The 19388-nt window shown below is 39.5% G+C and overlaps 2 protein-coding genes across 16 annotated transcripts in view; one reads left to right on the top strand and one right to left on the bottom strand.

Annotated features, from left to right (window-relative positions):
* WDFY2 (WD repeat and FYVE domain containing 2) overlaps positions 1 to 2771 on the bottom strand; it is a 314795-nt gene extending 312024 nt beyond the window's left edge. For 3 of the 5 annotated variants that reach the window (XM_063619253.1, XM_063619255.1, XM_063619256.1), the window contains exons 1-2: positions 1638 to 1658; positions 470 to 649 (exon numbers count right to left, since the gene is read on the bottom strand). Coding sequence is in view for 1 of the 5 variants with exons in the window: in XM_063619259.1 (XP_063475329.1) it covers positions 2326 to 2360 (35 nt within the window). In the remaining 4 variants the exon portion in view is untranslated. Of the gene's footprint in view, positions 1 to 469; positions 650 to 1637; positions 1659 to 2325 lie in introns of those variants that run through there. The other 2 variants (XM_063619258.1, XM_063619259.1) reach the window with 2 other exon arrangements.
* The window catches only part of INTS6 (integrator complex subunit 6), a 119667-nt gene continuing 102017 nt past the window's right edge, over positions 1739 to 19388 (top strand). For 10 of the 11 annotated variants that reach the window (XR_008651387.2, XR_010116068.1, XR_010116067.1 and 7 more), the window contains exons 1-3: positions 1739 to 2364; positions 2725 to 2802; positions 3600 to 3749. Coding sequence is in view for 2 of the 11 variants with exons in the window: in XM_055244805.2 (XP_055100780.1) it covers positions 2254 to 2364; positions 2725 to 2802; positions 3600 to 3749 (339 nt within the window). In the remaining 9 variants the exon portion in view is untranslated. The remainder of the gene's footprint in view (positions 2365 to 2724; positions 2803 to 3599; positions 3750 to 19388) is intronic. The other variant, XM_055244807.2, reaches the window with a different exon arrangement.

Here is a 19388-nt window from a genome sequence, read left to right as displayed (position 1 = left end):
ATTTTTTCTGATTTGGTGTCCAACAACTTTCTGCCTTGGAGTAGCTAGTAATATGTAGCATTTTCCTAGAAAACATATGCTCTTTGAAGATAGGGACCACATTTTATTTATTTTTTATATGCACCACACCTAATACACAGTACATCCTCAGCAAGTACTGGCTGTAAAGCCTATATTCCATGCTCTTATTTTGTAGTCCAAATCTCTTTAAAAATCACACTTCTTCTGTTGTTCATGCTCATAGAAGAGTATATTACTCAAATAGCTCTGTTATAAATTAACAGTAAGTTTCATAAGTTATACCAAGTCATGAAACTCAGATTTTTAAAAAGTGCCACAAAGTGTCTCTTCTGTGTCAATGTTAATAGAACCCTTTCTTTAAATGATCAGTAGGCAAATTAAGAATTTCCGGATAAAGAACAAACTCTGGAAAAACAAAGCTAGTGGGAGAGGCCCTGTAAATACCTACCTAGTCTTACAAGGGCTGTCTCTAACTCAGCTTGTATTTTAGGCAGTGTCTTCAGTTTTTCAACTAATGTGTTTGAGAAAACTGTTTTCCTCGGACATGCAGGCGTGGACTCCTTACTTCAGGTAAGGTGACAGCAGCTTGACATGGAATGCCTTCCCTCCCACGGCATTTGGGACGAGGCTGAAGGAAAAACACAGGCGGGGTTACGGGAAACCTATTCTCTGCGCCATCTGGGCAAGTTGAAGTCAGTTTTTCCGCTTTCACACGAGGTAACGGATTATGATGGGCTCAGGTCCCCTTCAGCTCTGAAACAGGTATTCTGTGGCTCTAAGTAAACTCGGCATGAGACAGGTATTTCTTTGGTAGGATCAGTTGTATTTCCCAGAGAATAAAACGGGCAACAAACCATTTATCGATATGAGTCTTCCCCTAGGCCCTATTTGGGATTGGATAAAGAAAAAGAGGGTTCGCTTCCTTTTTGGCGGGTCCTCCGACAGGGCTCTTGGCCCGCTGCGGGTCCAACTCCCATCTCTCGTGGCTCCCCCGAGGCCGAGCGAGGCTCCGGGCGAGGACAGCCCCTCAACCGCACTCCCCAAAGGGAGCGCTGTGACTCGCGGAGATTAGTCCCCGGTCATAAACAACCTCTCACTTCCCCTCCCCCGCCCGAGCCCGCTCGCGCCCGCGCCGGGGCGGCCCTCCGAGGCCCAGGAACCTCCTCCAGCGCCCGCGAGGCCCCGAGTCCTCCTTGGGAGGGCAGCTGCGGGCCTGCCCTCTTCTCCTAACCAGGTGTTTGTCCACTTTACTCAGCCCTTCTTACTCGTCCACGCTACAGCCACCTCACAGGGGGCGCTGACGCCAGCCCCTTTTTCCCTCCCCTCGACCCCTATCACCTCCAGCAGCCAAGGAGAGGCCAGCGGCCCTGACGCGCAGGCTCACCGCCGCAGCCGCCCCGCGCGCGCGGACGCGGCCCCCGCCCCCACTTCGCGGTCCTTCCGCAGTCCGGCCCCGCCCCTTCCCGAAGCCCGCCTCCGGGTCGGCCCGCCCGCCCGCTCGCGCGCACCCGACGCCCCGCCTTCGCGCGTGCTCAATAACTGTCCCCGAAGCCGGCTTACAAGCTTCCCCCGCCCCTGAGCTGTTTAAATATGCTAATGAAAGGATAGGGACTGACCAATAGAACGGCGAGGCGGTGTATCACGTGGTTCGGGGACGTGTCAGGGGCGGAGCCTCCGCAGCCCCTGCCCGAGTTAAAACCGGAGTGTGAGAGAGAAAAGCGCTTCAGTAGCGAGAGGGGCTGAGAAAGTGGTGACACCGTCGGGGTGCGGAGGGAGTCCCTGAAACTTCTCCCAACAGCCCCAGGGCCAATCTCCCCTCAGCCCACTCCCCTCTTCGCCAGCTCCCAGGTCCCCACTCCCTGTACCGGGGGTGGGGTGGGGAGCCAGGCCCGTCTCCCGCTGGGACACACACAGGGGCCGGGAGCGGGGACGGGACCCCCGAGGCGGGGGGGACGGACCGACAGACAGACGGCTGGGCGCCCGCCCCAGCGGGCAGGCAGGCAGGAGGAGGCGGAGGCGGGGGTACGACGGGGAGGACTGGGTCTGGGGAGTTTCCTCTCAACTATCGGGGGAGAAACTCCCCGCAGCCGGAGGAAAGACCCAGACGGTGTTTTCCTCCCGGGGGCCGTGCTCCCCCGCCCCGCGTAGCGGCGGTCGCCACCGCCGGCCCCTCCACCTCTACCATCTCCTCTTTCTCCACCACCTCGGGCCCCGGTGTCCCCGGCCAGCACTATGCCCATCTTACTGTTCCTGATAGACACGTCTGCCTCTATGAACCAGCGCAGCCATCTGGGCACCACCTACCTGGACACGGCCAAAGGCGCGGTAGAGACCTTCATGAAGGTACCGACTGACCGAGCCCGGGCGGCGACCCCGGCCCGGCGGCCCGCGGGCGGCAGGGTGGGGGAGGGCGGCCGGGGCGGGGGTGTCGGGGACCTGACTGCGGGAGCTGCCGGGCTCGGGGACCCCCTCCCCCACCGCGCGGGCGGGCGGGCGCTGCGAGCCGGGCTCGGGCCGGGGCCCGGGCTCCGGCCCCGGGCGGTGTGTGGGGAGCGATCTGTGTGTGGGGGACGGCGTGGAGGGGTGGCCGCTGCGTGTGCGGTACTGTGGGGGCGGCGGGGCCGCTGGGCGCCCCTTCTTCGCCTCGTAACCTCGCCTCTGTGCTTCCCTCTCGCCCGCCCTGTTCCTCCTCCCGTCCCGCAGCTCCGTGCCCGGGACCCTGCCAGCAGAGGAGACAGGTATATGCTGGTCACTTTCGAAGAGCCGCCCTATGCTATCAAGGTAATAGCCCTCGCCCTCCCCCTTTCCTCCCTTCCCTTCCCTGTTCCTTCCTCGCTCGCCCTCCCCGCCCCCCCCATTCACCCTTCATTATGCTCCCCTCCCCCACCCGCTGCGCTCCCAGCCGCTGAGGTCCCTTCCCTGCGGGCTCCCACCCCCTCCCCCGCTCGGCAGCGTCCTAGCGCGGCGCGGAGTCGCTGGGCCACCGCCGTCCCCTCCCGGCCCGGCCCGGCGGCGGCGGCGGCGGCGGCGCTGCTATCAACATGGCCGACATTTCCCCTCCGCGGCGTGAGCGGCAGCAATGAACTGTGGGGGATATTTATTCAAGTTAGCCGGAGTGACAGCCGGGCCCGGCCGCGCACAGCCCCGGTTTGCATTAAAGGGGAATCGGCCCGTCCGGCCCGGAAGCCAGATGCGGGGCTGCCAGGATTGGTCTTGTCAGATTCGTCCTAAGAGGGCCGGTGGGACAGCTGCAGGTTAACTTCCTAAGTCCGGCTCCCATCTGCTTCCACTAGTACCTTCACATACCCAAATTTTGGCTATTAGATTAGGTAGTAAATTTGTCAGTGAAGTTATAAAGTATTAAGGCTGTTAACTACCAAAACCTAGAGAGGAAGCAGGTTTATTCCTGGGCCACCTTTGGAAGAGAGTTTCCTCAGCAGCGGTGCAGTATTAACACGTTAACCAAGCCAAACCAACCAAAAGTGAAGCTGCTACTTGGTGAACGTCAGATTATAACGGCTCTGTGTACACATGGCTTTAAAAAATGAAAAAAAAAAAACTTACATTTTTCTTTTCAGGCTGGATGGAAAGAAAACCATGCAACGTTTATGAATGAACTGAAAAACCTTCAGGCTGAAGGACTTACGACTCTTGGCCAATCCCTAAGGACAGCTTTTGATTTATTAAATTTAAATAGATTAGTAACTGGCATAGACAACTATGGGCAGGTAGGTTGAATAATAAGGTGGCAAAATAGTTGATTTTTCATTTTGTGGAAAAACACAGTCCAATCCAAAAACTACATAACATGAAATGCAAGTATAAAACATTCCAAATTAGAATATGCACATTGTTCAAAGGCAAAACTCTTACCCTACTATATATATTTTACATCCCTCACTTTTTCCCCCTTTAAAATGCATTTGTATTCAGGATTAGAATCTGAATCTTTTGCTATAAAGTTGACATACATTGGTTTTAATCCCTTGAAAGTTCACTAAAGACCTAAAAGGGAAAGCATCCTACCACACCACACTCAAGTTGTATGTGCAACTATTGTAGTGGCTTAGAGACACTAGTTCGTGGTCTTCATTTGTATATTAGTAAAGACGTTAGAGGAAATTAATCTGTTTGTTGCATCAGGGTTTAATGTGACCATGTTGTATAACTATTCTGAAAGGTAAGATTTTCACTGGAGTACAGTCACTGGCTGAGAACATTAAGTTTTCTTTTGAAGCATACACAGTTAACAACTATTGCAGGAAAAATTCTGAATTAAATTTCAGGCCCAGAGTTTTGATTTAAACTCCAAACCCTTGGAAAAAAAGACTGCTGGAAAATATGAAAGAACCCTTTGTTTCTTAACCCCCACAAGTCCATTTATTGCACTTACTTTCATGTATTTGAGGATGACAGGAGCTTTAAATCAACAATAATTCACTAAGGAATAATGCAAGGTGGTCCATTGTAACATTTTATGATATTATTGCCCTGGAAATAAAAGATACTGAACAATGTATAATGTTACATATAACAAAGGAATATTATTTCCGAGGAGCTCAATTCTTATGTTGCAGTGAAAAGCACTATTCCTATAGTTATATATTGGGTATATGTTATATTCTTTTCCCAAGTCCCACAGTCCCTAGTTTTGTGAGTTTAATACATTTCAGGGAAATTCTTTCTGTGCCTACAACTTTTATTTGCTTCCTATTGAAGGAAATGGACTTGTTTCTGTTTTAGGCAATTTTAAGCTTCTTAGGGATAACTTCAGTGCTTAAGTGTCTTTGGAAATAGCTGAATTTAGTTCTATAACATTTAAAATGTACACTGAAGTTCAGAGTGAGCTTACCAAATTGAACTTCCATTATTTAATTAGGTAAATATGTACTTTCTTACCACATTAATACTTTTATGTTTTTCCCGTCTCTGCTGCTTTTATTTTGCAACTTTTACCAATTTAGGTAGATTTGCAACAAACTTTTTGGTTTGTTTCTGTAAAATAGTGGATTTCTTTCTCTTTTATATTCCTTTGTGATATGTAGTGCAACACAGTCTTATTGCTTAAGGTTTTCATCCTTACCTCTTTGAGTTCAAAGAGATGTTTAAAACTTGCCATTATTTGGTTACCTTTTGGTTGTCATGTTGTTAGTGTATGGCAGAACTATTAGTTTCCTCTTTTTCTGCATCACATTTCATAAGTGGTCAAGGCATTTGGACACATTCACCTCCTACTACCTATTACAAATACTTCTTAGATTGCTTCCTTCAAAAAACTGCTTGTCATGGAGAGGCTGAGGACATTTGTAATTTAAACCTGTATTTTCCTTTTCCCAGTTGATATCTGCCCCCAGAGAACACTTTAGTTCTTGTCTACAAGGCTTACCAAAAGTTTGAGGGAGAGGTGGTCCCGTGCTGTTACCACTTTGACCAAGACAAGTACCTGGAGATTGGGATGTTTTTGCATGTCAGGATTTATTAATTCAGTAACAGGGAGGGATGATGCTTCTCACTTATTTTGGTGAATCAGCAAAGATTGCAAGGCATAATATTAATGCTTATGTCTTGAATTGGCACATTAAAAATGACACTAGCATTAAAATAAGCCACTGTTTTCAAATGAAAATGATAATTTGAGTAAAGAGTATTGAATTGGAAGAAAACATTCTTCCAGAAGATTTTTTTCATCATAAAACTATCTGATTTAAACATTTCATGTTTTCTATTCACAACGAGGATAAATGATTAGGAATTTTGGATGTCTCAAATATTTAATACTGAATATTGTTCACGTGTTTTCTTCTTTGTAAAAGTACTTGTATCTGCCTGTTTTCTGTGGAATACTTTTATTTTGTAACTTCAATGTCTTTACATAAGTATTTCCCCTTTCCTGCTCTACACTAGGATCTGTGGCGTTCACAGTACTAAATTCTTGTATGTAATGTTAGTAGTTGAAGGAAATGAGAAAAGGTTAGGTGGAAGATAGAACATATATATTTTATAGAACATCTAAAAACTTTAATATTCTGAATTACTTTCTTAAATGTCTGGGTCGATATATATATTTGTATATTTATGTAGATATCCACCATTCTCCCACATATATGCACATATATGATTTTTCATAACTAATTACAAGACTATTAAATCTATATTGCATTTGTTAACTTAGTTAACATACCTACAAATAAAACATCTTTGAATTATTAGCTAGGATGCTATCAGAATTTGCAGGGCATTAGTAAGGTTAAAGTAGCTGAGAAAAAAGAATGGTTCTTAGTGAATGTTTTCCTCAAGCACTTTGGATATCCCACTAAAAAATTCCATGCCTGTAGACATTGTTATAAATATTTAATTTTGATAATCAGTACCATTTACTGATACTTCTACAGTAATGGAATAATGTGTAGCCTTTAGTCAATCTTTTCCTTTATAGCAGTACTTTATTAAGTTGCATATCATTGCAGATAAATTTGATACATAAGTTTTTCACATGTGTTCAACAGAGTTTCAAATAATGCTGATCCTTTGAGACCTGCTGAAAGTCTGAAGCAGCCCTAATATCTAAAATTAGGAAATGTATAAAATGTGAGAGGTCTGATTAAAGTTTTATATGTAGATGAGTTAATTTTCTTATTGTTACAGGTCATCCTTTTTTCCATCTATATATATATATATTTTTTTGAGACAGAGTTTCTCTCTTGTTGCCGAGACTGGAGTGCAATGGCGCGATCTTGGCTCACCGCAGCCGCCTCCTCCTGGGTTCAAGCCATTCTCATGCTTCAGCCTCCTGAGCAGCTGGGATTACAGGCTCAAGCCACCATGCCTGGTTAATTTTGTATTTTTAGTAGAGACTGGGTTTCTCTATGTTGGTCAGGCTGGTCTCGAACTCCTGAACTCAGGTGATCTGCCCACCTTGGCCTCCCAAAGTGCTAGGATTACAGCACCCAGCCCGATATTTTCAACATTGTCTTTTTTCTTTTTTTCAGTAAATTATGTTAGTTAAGATTAGCCAATGTATCTTTACTCTGGCCTGCAAGTCCATTTTTGTTACTGACCTGATTCCACACCCCCGCTACCTGAAGTATATTAGTACTGATTAAATTGTTCCAGGAGTTAGAGTGGCACCTTTCCTACTATTTGCCCTTGGTGAAGACAATCCTTGACAGATATCTTAAAAGGAGATAAAATATGTGCTTAATTTTTTGAGGATTTTCTATGTTGAATGTTTATGTCCTACATTGAAAAATGGTGGCTTTTGTACAATATCAAATTTAATGATTCTCAGGGAAAAGAATTTTAACCAATTTTATTTTTGAGCATAAAGGTCTATTTTGTAAACTTAGGAGATAATACAGTTATAGTTCTAATACTACTTTTTTTCCCTTTGCCTAAATAGTACCCATTTAATAGGTGGTGTGAAATACAGGCTTCTTTTTGAAGGCTGGCAGGTGAAGTAGTGAGAACTCCATTTCCATTTGGGTGCTTGGTTTTTCTTAGATTGTCAACAAGTGTATGAATAAAAGTTTGATATTTATTAAGCTATAGACATCTTTTCAAATGAAAGTAAGTTAATTACTATACCTGAAATACTGCTGTGTTGAATATAAACTAGAAACACAATGATGAATGGTATTTTGTAAATTTTTTAATTCCTTTAATTAAAATTTTTTTTTAAATTGTGGTAAGAAACACCTGACAAAATTTACCGTCTTAACCATTTTTAAGTGTGCAGTTCAGTAGTGTTAAATATATTCATATTGCTGTGCAACCAATATCCAGAACTTTTTTATCTTGCAAAATTGAAACTCTATATCAAGTAACTCCCAGTCCCTGGAAACCTCTATTCCACTTTCTGTTTTTATGAATTTGTCTACTCTGGATATCACAGCTAAGTGAAATCGTACAGTATTTGCCTTTTTAGATAGGCTCATTTCATTTAGCATAATGTTCTCAACATTCATTTATGTTATAGCATGTCAGGATTTTTTCATCCTTTTTAAGGCTGAATAATACTCTATTGTATGTACCACATTTTGCTTATCCACATATCCATTGATAGTCACTTGGATTGCTTCCACTTGTTGGCTGTTGTGAATAATGCTGCAATGAACATGGGTGTATAAGTAACTTTTTGAGATCCTGCTTCCAGTTCTTTTGGATATATACCCTGAAATGAAATGACTGGATCATATTGTAATTCCATTTTAAATTTTTTGAGGAAATACCATACTGTTTTTCGTAGCAGTTGTACCATTTTACATTCCTACCAACAGTGCACAAGGGTTATACTTTCTTTATATCTTCACTAACACAATTTTCTGTTTTTCTTTGACATTAGCTATCCTAATGGGTGTGAGGTTGTATCTCATTGTGGTTTTTATTTACATTTCCGTAATAATTATTTATGTTAAGCATCAACATATGCTTGTTGGCCATTCGTACACTGTCTTTGGAGAAATGTTCATTCAAGTCCTTTGCCCATTTTAAAATTGTTTTTTGTTGTTGAGTTTTAGGATTTCTTTATATTTTCTGGATATTAATCCCTTATCAGATAAATGATTTGCAAATATTTTCTCCCATTATGTAGTTTGCTTTTTCACTCTGTTGTTTCTTCGATGCACAAAATTTTTAATTTTTAGATGGTCCAGTTTACATATTTTTGCTTTTATTGCCTGTGCCTTTGGTGTCATCCACAAAATCATTGCTAAATCCACTGTCACTGAAGCTTTTCTCCTGTGTTTTAAGAGTTTTATAGCTTTAGATCTTCTGTTTAGGTCTTTAATCTATTTTGAATTAATTTTTGTATATGGTATAAGGTAAGGGTCCAACTTCATTCTTTTGCATGTGGATATCCAGTTTCTCCACCACCATATGTTGAAGAGACTGCCCTTTCCCCTTTGAATGGTCTCTGCAAATCCCTGAACTTTTGAGCCTCAATAATTTTTGTTGGTAGAGAGGGCACTCTCCTGTCAAACTTGCTTAAATGTTTTTTCCCCGTCTTTATTGTGTAAAAGAAGAGCAATGGCTAGAAATGTGAGAATTGGAATCCCAATCTTGGCCTCGCCATTGAATCATTATGTAACATTGAGCATTCACATTACTATTTTGAGCCTCTGCTACTTCTTATTCCAAGTTGGCAATAATGAAGCCATTGTACCTTTAATATAGAATTGATGAGAGGTTTAAATGGAGTGATATATTTAAAATGTACTTTATTAGGATGTGCTCACTAGACAAAAGCATCCTTTTCCTCCAAAAGATTAGTATGTTTACCTCTAGTTTTCTATTTTTTCAGCTTTAAATTTGAAATTAAAATTATAAAAATCTTCAAAGCTGATTATTACATGCCTTAAACATCTATTAGTATCACGAAGTATATGTTTTTCCTTGGGCTTTGTATTGTATCCCAGAAAAGCAGGTGTGAAAAAAAAGAAAAGTAATATAACTTGGCCAAAGTTGTCTCAGTGGCATTTAATAAGCATAGGATGATGTTTCTAAAGAAGTGTTAAAACAACTTAAATAATTTAGCAGATAAGTCAGAAAGTCATTCTTTTGCAAGAATACTTACGTGAAAAAAGCACATGCTTTAGGATTCTTTCAAATAGGGAGCTCCCCCTAGTGCGTTTTAGATGAGATTTACACAAGTTTGATTTGCAGGGAACCTTTTAGGAGCGCATCTGTTGGGTAAATCAAGGGATATTTTAATAAGATTTAACTGAGCTCAAAGTAGTACAAAATGGATATGATTTATTTCCTATAGAGCATTAATTTAATGGTGGTATAATTTAAATGAGAAGGAATATCCCCAAACCCAGATTTTCTTTCAAAACATTTGCAAAATATTTCTTCAGAATTTTATACTCTAAAACTGTTTTCTAAAAGAAAAAATTCTCCAGTCATCTGAAAAAAAAAAAAAAAAAGAAAAATGAAAAACATTATCGCGTTCTCTTTTTTTTTTTTTTGGAATAGAGTTTCATGCTTGTTGCCCAGGCTGGAGTGCAATGGCGTGATCTTGGCTCACTGCAACCTCTCCCTCCCGGGTTCAAGCCATTCTCCTGCTTCAGCCTCCTGAGTAGCTGGGATTACAGGCTCCCACCACCACCCCCAGCTAATTTTTGTATTTTTAGTAGAAACGGGGTTTAGCCATGTTGGCCAGGCTGGTCTCAAACTCCTGACCTCAGGTGATCTGCCCACCTCGGCCTCCCAAAGTGCTGGATTTACAGGCGTGAGCCACCGCGCCCGGCCAGTATTGCATTCTTAATTAGAAATTGTTCAAAACAAATCTTAAATACAAAAGTCAAAAATAGGCCGGGTGCCATGGCTCACGCCTGTAATCCCAGCACTTTGGGAGGCTAAGGCAGGTGGATCACTTGAGGTCAGGAGTTTGAGACCAGTCTAGACAATGTGGTGAAACCCCATCTCTACTGAAAAAAAAAAAAAAAAAAAAAATTAGCTGGGGGTAGTGGCATGTGCCTGTAGTCCTAGCTACTCAGGACTCCTGAGTCCTGGTTGGAGGATTGCTTGAATCCTGGAGGCGGAGGTTGCAGTGAGCTGAGATGGTGCCACTGCACTCCAGCTTGGGCAATAGGCTGTCTCAAAAAAAAACAAAAAAACAAAACAAAAACAAACAAACACCAAATAATATATTCTACTTCTTTAAAGAGCATTTTACTTTCTTTTGATACAGGAGAATATTGATAATTATGTATTATATACAGCTGGAAATTAAAAGATCAGGAACAAATCTAATATTTGACATCATTGGACTTATTTGTGTATTTTGAATTAAGGTCATTTGTGGTCAAAATTAGTTAAAAGGATTGTTTATTTAGTCATGTTCATGTCATAGATTTCTCCAAAGAGATTATATAATATTTTATAGTTTGAAATGTTTCTCAAATATATAAAATGATTTTTGGCCATAATAACCTTGACTCAGATTTATACGCTACAATTAAATTAGTCTTGGTGGACTTTTCTTGTTTTTTGGGGCTTTTTAATTTTAAAAATGTTTAGATACAAAGTCTCTCTGTGTTACCCAGGCTGGTCTTGAACCGCTGGGCTCAAGCAAGCTTGCCACCATAGCCTTCAGAGTAGCTGGGACTGCAGGCTCTTGCCATTGTACTCAGCTTAAAAAAGTAATTTCCTTATATAAACTTGATTTTTGTTTAGTCTTACTATTAGTCTATAAAAGTTTACCATGGTTGCCAGACTTTAAACAAAATACTAAATTTTTTAAAAATTTTATTTTGGTTTGTATTTTCTGATCTTTAACATTTTTATTGAGATGTAACTTAAACAAATCTGAAGTGTGAAGCTTAGTGAATTTTAAAAATACATACTCTTAAAAAAATTGAACATTTGCATCTACTGACAAGTTTTCATTAAACTTTCTGTGTTTTATTATTATTGTCATAGGGCTTTAGAATGGAAGTGATTTTAGAAGTTTACTCAATTTTCCTCATTTTGTAGGTGAAGAAAAGGCCTAGAAAGGTTCGGAGGCTTAATTTCTTCACATTTATGAAATATTTTAAAATATTGTAATTGGTGATAGAACAGTTATGCAGATTTTATTAAGGATTTGTATATTATTTAATACCATTTTATTTAAATGTATAAGCAGTGGATCTGAGTTGCTTTCTTCAGTTTTGTCTATAGTTCTGTAATGCAGTATGATTTCTTTCAGTTCTTGTTTGAAAGCTAAGCTTTTCATTTTGTCTCTGTTACATTTAGTCTTTCTTGTAACATTCTATCTAAGTACTGTTTGTTACAAAATTAGCTTTAGTTGGATTCCTTCCTCCCTTTGTTTGGCAGAAAGTAAATGAATTTAGGGCAGCGCACCCCAGCCTTTTTGGCACCAGGCTGGTTTTGTGGAAGACAGTTTTTCCATGGATTGGTAGAGGTGGTTGGGATGGTTTCAGATGAAACTTTTCCACCTCAGGTCATCAGGCGTTAGAGTCTCATAGGAGCGCATAACCTAGACCCCTTGGCATGCACAGTTCACAATAGGGTTCGTGCTCCTATGAGAATCTAATGCTGCTGCTGATCTAACAGGAGGCGGAGCCCCAACGGTAATGCTGACTTGCCCACTGCTCACCTTCTGCTGTGCTGCCCATTCCTGATAGGGTCCAGGGGTTGGGGACCCAATCTAGGGGATAAACCAGGGAAGACTTCTTAGAGGTAGTAGCATCTGAAGAATAAAAGTTTACTGAGAATCCGGAACCCTTGCAGGTTAGGGGGCAATGCAGAGTGAAGATCATGATCAATGGCCAGATGCGGTGGCTCATGCCTGGTAATCCCAGCACTTTGGGAGGCTGAGGTGGGCGGATCACCTGAGGTCAGATGCTCGAGACCAGCCTGGCCAACATGGTGAAACTAAAAATACAAAAATTAGCTGGGCATGGTGGCGGGCCCCTGTAATCCCAGCTACAGGCACCCTCAGGAAGCTGAGGCAGGAAAATTGCTTGAACCCGGGAGGCGAAGGTTGCAGTGAGCTGAGATTGCGCCATTGCACTCCAGCCTAGGCGACAAGAACAAAACTCCATCTCAAAAACAAAACAAAATCATGGTCAAAAACATAGGAGGGGCTGTCCCTGTGGCTCACACCTGTAATCCCAGCACTTTGGGAGGTTGAGGAGGGAGGATCACTAGAGGCCAGGAGTTCAAGACCAGCCTGGCCAACCTGGTAAAACCCCATCTCTGCCAAAAACACAAAAATTAGCCAGGCATGGTGGTACACGCCTGCAATCCCAGCTACTCGGGTGGCTGAGGCAGGAGAGTCGCTTAAACCTAGGAGGCGGAGGTTGCTGTGAGCCAAGATTGTGCCACTGCACTCCAGCCTGGGTGATAGAGTGGGACTCTGTCTAAAAAAAAAAAAAAAAAAGGCCGGAGTTGGGGAGGCCTGGGGACGTATGGGATAGTTGACAGGGTTTTTATACTGTAATTACTTTAAGGCCTAGATTCTAATAATATACATAAGTATTTAATGGCGCTTCTTGATTTTGTGCTTCATAGTTTGTTTCTGATGTGTAGCTAGTTAATATAGAGCTATTAACCTTGTTCATTAGTCGATTTTTCCAATGTAGTATGCCAACCAGTATTAGGGTTACATTTATATAACTTTTTGCCTGGAGAGTTGATGAGTTAACTACCATGTTTTCATTTAACTTAAGGTAGTTTTGAAAATTTCTAAGCATTATGTCTTAAGATTCAGAAAAATAAGACCAGATCCACTTATGAATTTCCATTCCACTCGTGACCTGACAAGTCATATAACCTCTCAGCCTCACTTTCCCCATTAGACAAATAGAATGAAAAAACCTATCTTGCAGAATTGTGATAAAGATTAAGGGATGTACAACACAATTTATTATTGTAACACAACCTATTAATCATTTTTATGAATTTTCTCTTATTTGAATTTTAAAAATTGAAATTATGGGGTACTAGAGGTTTTTTTAATCTTGCTTTTTTCAGAACAAGCAGCATGGTGGTATGGAAAGAACTGCTATATTAGAACTGGCTGTGCCTGGTTCTGTCACTCACTAGCTTATATTGTATTGAAAAGTCCCTTAATCTCTCTGAGCATCCAGTTTCTCATCCGTAGAATTGTGATTATACCAACGCTTAAATTTTGTGAGGATTAGAAGTAATATTTGTTAATCATCTAGCAAAAGTGCCTGCCTGGCACATGGTAGGAGCTCATTTATGATGATGATCATCGTCTCCAATATTATGGTAAACACTTAACAGGATAAAAGCTTTTTAGTCTGAAACCTTTGACAAAAACAGAATTAAGGTTGTTCCATAACCTATCATACAGTTATGTATCACTTAACAATGGAGATATGTTCTGAGAACTGCACCATTAGGCAGATCTGTTGTGGGAACATCATAGAGTATACCTACAGAAACCTAGACGGGATAGACGACTATACCCCTAGGCTATATGGTATATGACCCATCACTCTTAGGCTATACATCTATACATCTACTTGTATAGCATGTAACTGTACTAATTGCTGTAGGCAGTTTTAACACAAGCATTCATGTGTCTAAACATATAAATGTTGACAAATACAGTAGAAATATGGTATGAAAGATAAAAAATGGTATACCTAGATAGGGCACTTACCGTGAATGTAGCTTGAGGACTGGCAGTTGCTCTGGGTGGGTGATTTAAGATTTAAGATACAAACATAGCTGTATACAATATTTATATCCTTATTCTGTAAGCTTTTTTCTATTTTTAAAATTTTTATGTTTTAAAAAACTTTTTTTTTTTTTTTTTTGAGGAGTCTCGCTGTGTCGCCCAGGCTGGAGTGCAGTGGCGCAATCTCTGCTCACTGCAAGCTCTGCCTCCTGGGTTCACGCCATTCTCCTGCCTCAGCCTCCTGAGTATCTGGGACTACTGCCACCACACCCGGCTAATTTTGGTGTTTTTTTTTTTTTTTGTATTTTTAGTAGAGACGGGGTTTCACCGTGTTAGCCATCATGATGTCCTGACCTCCTGATCTCCTGACCTCATGATCCGCCCGCCTCGGCCTCCCAAAGTGCTGAGATTACAGACGTTAGCCACCGCGCCTGGCCTTTGTTAAAAACTAAGACTTACACTCATTATTCTAGGCCACACAGGGTCAGGATCATTAAGATGTCAGGAGGTGATAGGAATTTTTCAGCTGTGTTATAATCATACAGGACCACTGTCATGTATGTGGTGGTCTGTCATTGGCCAAAACATTATGTGGTGTCTTACTTGTACATCCATCATGAGAAGCCATAAGTAGCTATCCAGTTTTTCTAGCTAAAGTAATTTTCAAAGCAAGAAAGGTTTTAAACTTCTTTGAGAAAATTTAGAGTTTATTTCTAGGACTTTGTAATTGTATATTTTAGAATTCACATTGGTGATGGTTGGGATGGGGGTTTAGGGGAGGTGCTGTCCTCCAGAAGAAATGTCAAGTGTAAAATATATAATTCCTTTTATTTGTCGTGTAGATTTGTGTAGGAAAAGACATAATAGGATAGGCCTAGGAAGGATTTTTTTATATGAAGATTTTTTTTTGAAGGGCATATATAATTGGAAATTTGATTATTGGTATATGGAGAGAGAGAATTGTACATTAAAAGTACTATAACTTAAATCTTACAGTTAAGAGGATTAGTTGTAACCAAAGGACAAATTTATGTCAGTCTAGTGATTAGTCCTATCAAAAATTATTCTAGCCTTCACATAACCTGTTTTTATTGCCTGTTTTATCTGTGACATTTTGACATCTTCCTTCTATTAGTTTTGCCCAAATGAGTTGTGGGACTCCTAGTGAAGGTCCTTGGAAGGATTATATTTTCTATAAAACTTTATTATGGACATGATAACAGTTCTGAATATGTGAGAAAAAGTAATTGTATACTATTAGGTGATGCAGTTTGTAGCTAGGAAATGACAGAGTTGATGCTGGTGTGTCAGAGTAAAACTTTCCCTTTGTCTTAAAGTGAGTGAACCTTGTTAGGTACTAGGAAACAACAACAGTCTTATTGGTTATTCTGGGGTTTCAACACTGGAAACATCTAAAAACAGAATTATTCTGAAATAATTGAAAACAATCTGTTTTAAATAAGGAATTGAAGATAATTGAATATGCAGTGTGAAAGGTCAGGCTGCAAGTGACAGTGGGTGATGTTGCAAGATAATGACAAGGTACAGTACTTTTGGATTATCAGGAATTAGCAAAATGATGTCTTGGTGTCCTCTGGTAATTTCTGAGTTGTGAACTATCTTGCTCATTTATATACTTTGGCAAGTAATGAAATAATGAATGTAAAATTTTGAATTTTGTGTAATCACATTTCTTAAACCAGTAAGAAAGGAAAACCAAGAGATTGCATCCACAAGATCAGGCCTAAATAGGTAGTAGAAAGAATAGAAGGTCTTTATTTTAAATTTTATTGTTAATTCAGAATGGGTAGTGTCTAATCACAAATGAGATTATAGTGAATGTAAATCTTAATGTAACAAAGGATGATCTTGCCATGTTCTTAAAACTTTCCATTTTAATGAGCTATAGTAACATTCTAAAACATGTAGCAATCTGTGCAGTCATCCATATGTGACATCTGCTTCTTCATGAAGTGCATTTCTAAGGCAAAAGTATTGGTGGATTTGTATGTATAGTTAGGAAGGCTTATAAAACTTTTTTCTTTTAAATGATAGGCACAAGTATTATGTAGTTAGATTTTTTTTGTTTCTGGAAAATGTTATCTACTTTGAAAATTTTAAATCTATCAACACTTGGGAAGGTGTTTAGCACAAGCATCAATAAATGTTTCAATCAGAATCTAGCAAGAAAGGATTCTTAGAAACTTTTACTCACGTACATATACTTATGTAATGGATTTAGATAAATGTTTCCTCCTAAAAAATCTTAGCAAAGTTGGGTTAGTACCATTTCTTTCCTTGAAAACAAAAAATCCACATTTTTTACGAACCAGGGCCCCTTAAAACTAATCTCACATTATGTCTTTTTTTAGTTATTATTATTTTTGAGACACAGTCTCGCTCTATCGCCCAGGCTAGAGGGCAGTGGCATGATCTTGGCTTACTGTAATCTCTGCCTCCCAGGTTCAAACAATTCTTGTGCCTCAGCCTTCCCAGTAGCTGGGATTACAGGCAAGTGCCACCACACCTGATTAATTTTTGTATTTTTAGTAGAGACAGGGTTTCAACATGTTGGCCAGGCTGGTCTGGAACTCCTGACCTCAAGTGATCCTCCTGCCTTGGCCTCCCAAAGTGTTGGATTACAGGTGTGAGCCATCATGCCTGGCCTCACATTATGCCTTACCCAATTATTTTCAGATTGGCCTTCAGCCATAGCATATGGGAAACAATATACTCTCAGTTTTCCGAGGGCTTATCATGAATTTTTTTTCCTTTTTGAAATTTAATGCTTTATTGCTAACTTTCCTGATCTGAAACATTTATTAGGCAGTTCTTCATTTTCAGTTGTAGCCTTTAAGATATTTATGTAGAAGGCTGTCATAGAATGCCATCTTCTTTTGTAGGACAGTTGTGTGTGTGAATTGATTTTTTTTTTTTGAGACCATATTTGTAGTGTGATGTGTAGAAGGAAGTAACCAGAATGGTTTTATCTGCTTCTTTGCCCTACATTCAAGGTCTGCTTATGATAGTATTTAAAATTGAGTTCAGTGCTGGGTTCAAGATGGGATTTAACCAGACTTTTACAAAGGTAGCATCTGTAGATTTTGTAGCAGTCAACTCAAGGAGGTGATTAATCTTGAGAGACTAGACAGATTTCTTTTAGGTGAAATTAAATTTTACCATTATTGCTGTATAACTCCATTCACCTATCTTTGAAAATATGTTTACATCTTGGATTTTTATACATTTATTTTAAAAAAAACATTTCTAACATGTTTTTTATTACATGCTTCACTAGAATAAAATTTTCCCAAGTTATTATTACCCAGTTCATCCTGAAATCTTAGCCTCAGGCTGTCCTCCCACCTCGGCCTCCCAAAGTGCTAGGATTACAGGTGTGAGCCACCATGCCTGGCCCCAGTCCATCTAATGTATGTATTAGATTCTTAGAATATTACTATTTATTAAGTAAAGTTCTATTTCTGATAGCTTAATTACTCCTTATATGCCAGCATAAACACTATTTGCCTGGCACTACTTTTTAGGCATTCCCCAGACCAGTTTGTTAATTTTATTCAAACTTTAGATTCCAGTTCAAGTATAAACTCAAATTCTGCCAAATTATTAATATTTCAGATATATTGAGTTTATATTACTGTGTTTTGCAGTTATACTTAGTCCTATCAATTATTGAATTTCCCTAATTTTTTTTTTTTTTACAAAGTCAAACTTTAGTGATGCTGCAGTTCTTATGGTGACTTACAATTTCTTACATTATTACTCTTCAGTCTATTATTAAATCAAATTCCAGGATGGAGTTCCTTAGTCGTTACATTAAAACAGATATATGGAATTCCCCCCTACTTTTGCTTAAATCGTAGTATTCCATCTGTTTTTAATGCTGTTGTATTTTTAACATAAGGAATTATGTGGTTGAATAAAGGAATTGTATCGGAACACAATCATGTAACGGAGTTACTTGAAACTAAAAATATATTTCTTACACTGTGGAATTCTAACGTGTTTTCTGTAGCTGTAGCCCTTAATGTATTCTGTTACCAGATTTTTATATACTAGCAGATTGTATTTTAGAATACCAAATACGTTTTTAATTTTGAAGAGTATTTGTTTTGAACATATAATAAAGGCACATGGTTAAAAAAAAGTTGAAGTATTATAAAAAGTTACACAGTTGTTTACTTCCTTTCTATGGAGGCAACCATGGTTAATCAGTTTCTAACGTATCCTTCAGAGATCTTTTTTATGTGGTCAAAGGTTTTACAAGGGTTAATGTCTTAAGATGAATATTTTAGAGTTTGATATCAAAAGACTCATTTTTATACTACACTACTTGAGATTTTAACAATAAAAGTAATAATCTTACTGAAATCTGAAACAAACGTGAAATTTGTAGCTCTGGACTTGGAATATTGATTTAAATGTAAGCCTGTCAGGCCTTTATTGACTTTTAAGTAATTCTGTTTTGTTTGTAATATATTATTAGCCAGTTTGTGTATTTATCCCCATAATTTAATGAACCTCCTCTACCTTTAAAAAAATTAACAGTATTAATGACAATGAATTATTGACTTGACAAACATGATTAGCCCATCAGAAGATTTTATGACCTATTTAAGGGTAAAGTAACATTCCTATGCCCCTCCTCCACTACATTTTCAGTTTCTTAGGTAAGTGAAAACAATTGTTTTCCTGAGATCAGGTTAGTTTATATTTGGAGGAAATTACCTTTTTTTAATATTTTCAAAATTTTTTTTCAAAATAATTTGTTGTAACATTTCAAAAGCATTTTCTTTCAAAAATAACATAGGTTCTAATAGATAATATGTTTACATTAATTCTTTAAATTTTCTTATTGAGATTTTATGCTTTAACTGAGTAATTTAACACCATGGTAACTGGTTGTTGAGAGAACTATAATAGGAAATTTTAAGCGAAGTAAAAGGTTTTGCTTTATATTATCTTGTGGCAGAACTCTTACTTGAGGTTTTTGACCAAAATTAAAATGAAAAATTTTTAATGACAGAAAGATTGACTCCCATTAGTAAGTAGCTCTAGAGCTAGAACATTATATTTTGCATTATATTTTCTAGTGATATGTTTGGATTTCTTTATGACAGGAACCACTGCTCTGAGAGTAAAACGTGAATTTATTCTGCTAATAGCAAAAGTAAACTTTTAGTCCCTCTACTGG

Source organism: Symphalangus syndactylus, chromosome 15 (genome assembly GCF_028878055.3).
Source record: "Symphalangus syndactylus isolate Jambi chromosome 15, NHGRI_mSymSyn1-v2.1_pri, whole genome shotgun sequence".
Taxonomy (NCBI): Eukaryota; Metazoa; Chordata; class Mammalia; order Primates; family Hylobatidae; genus Symphalangus; species Symphalangus syndactylus.
This window is presented reverse-complemented; position numbering and strand designations above follow the sequence as displayed.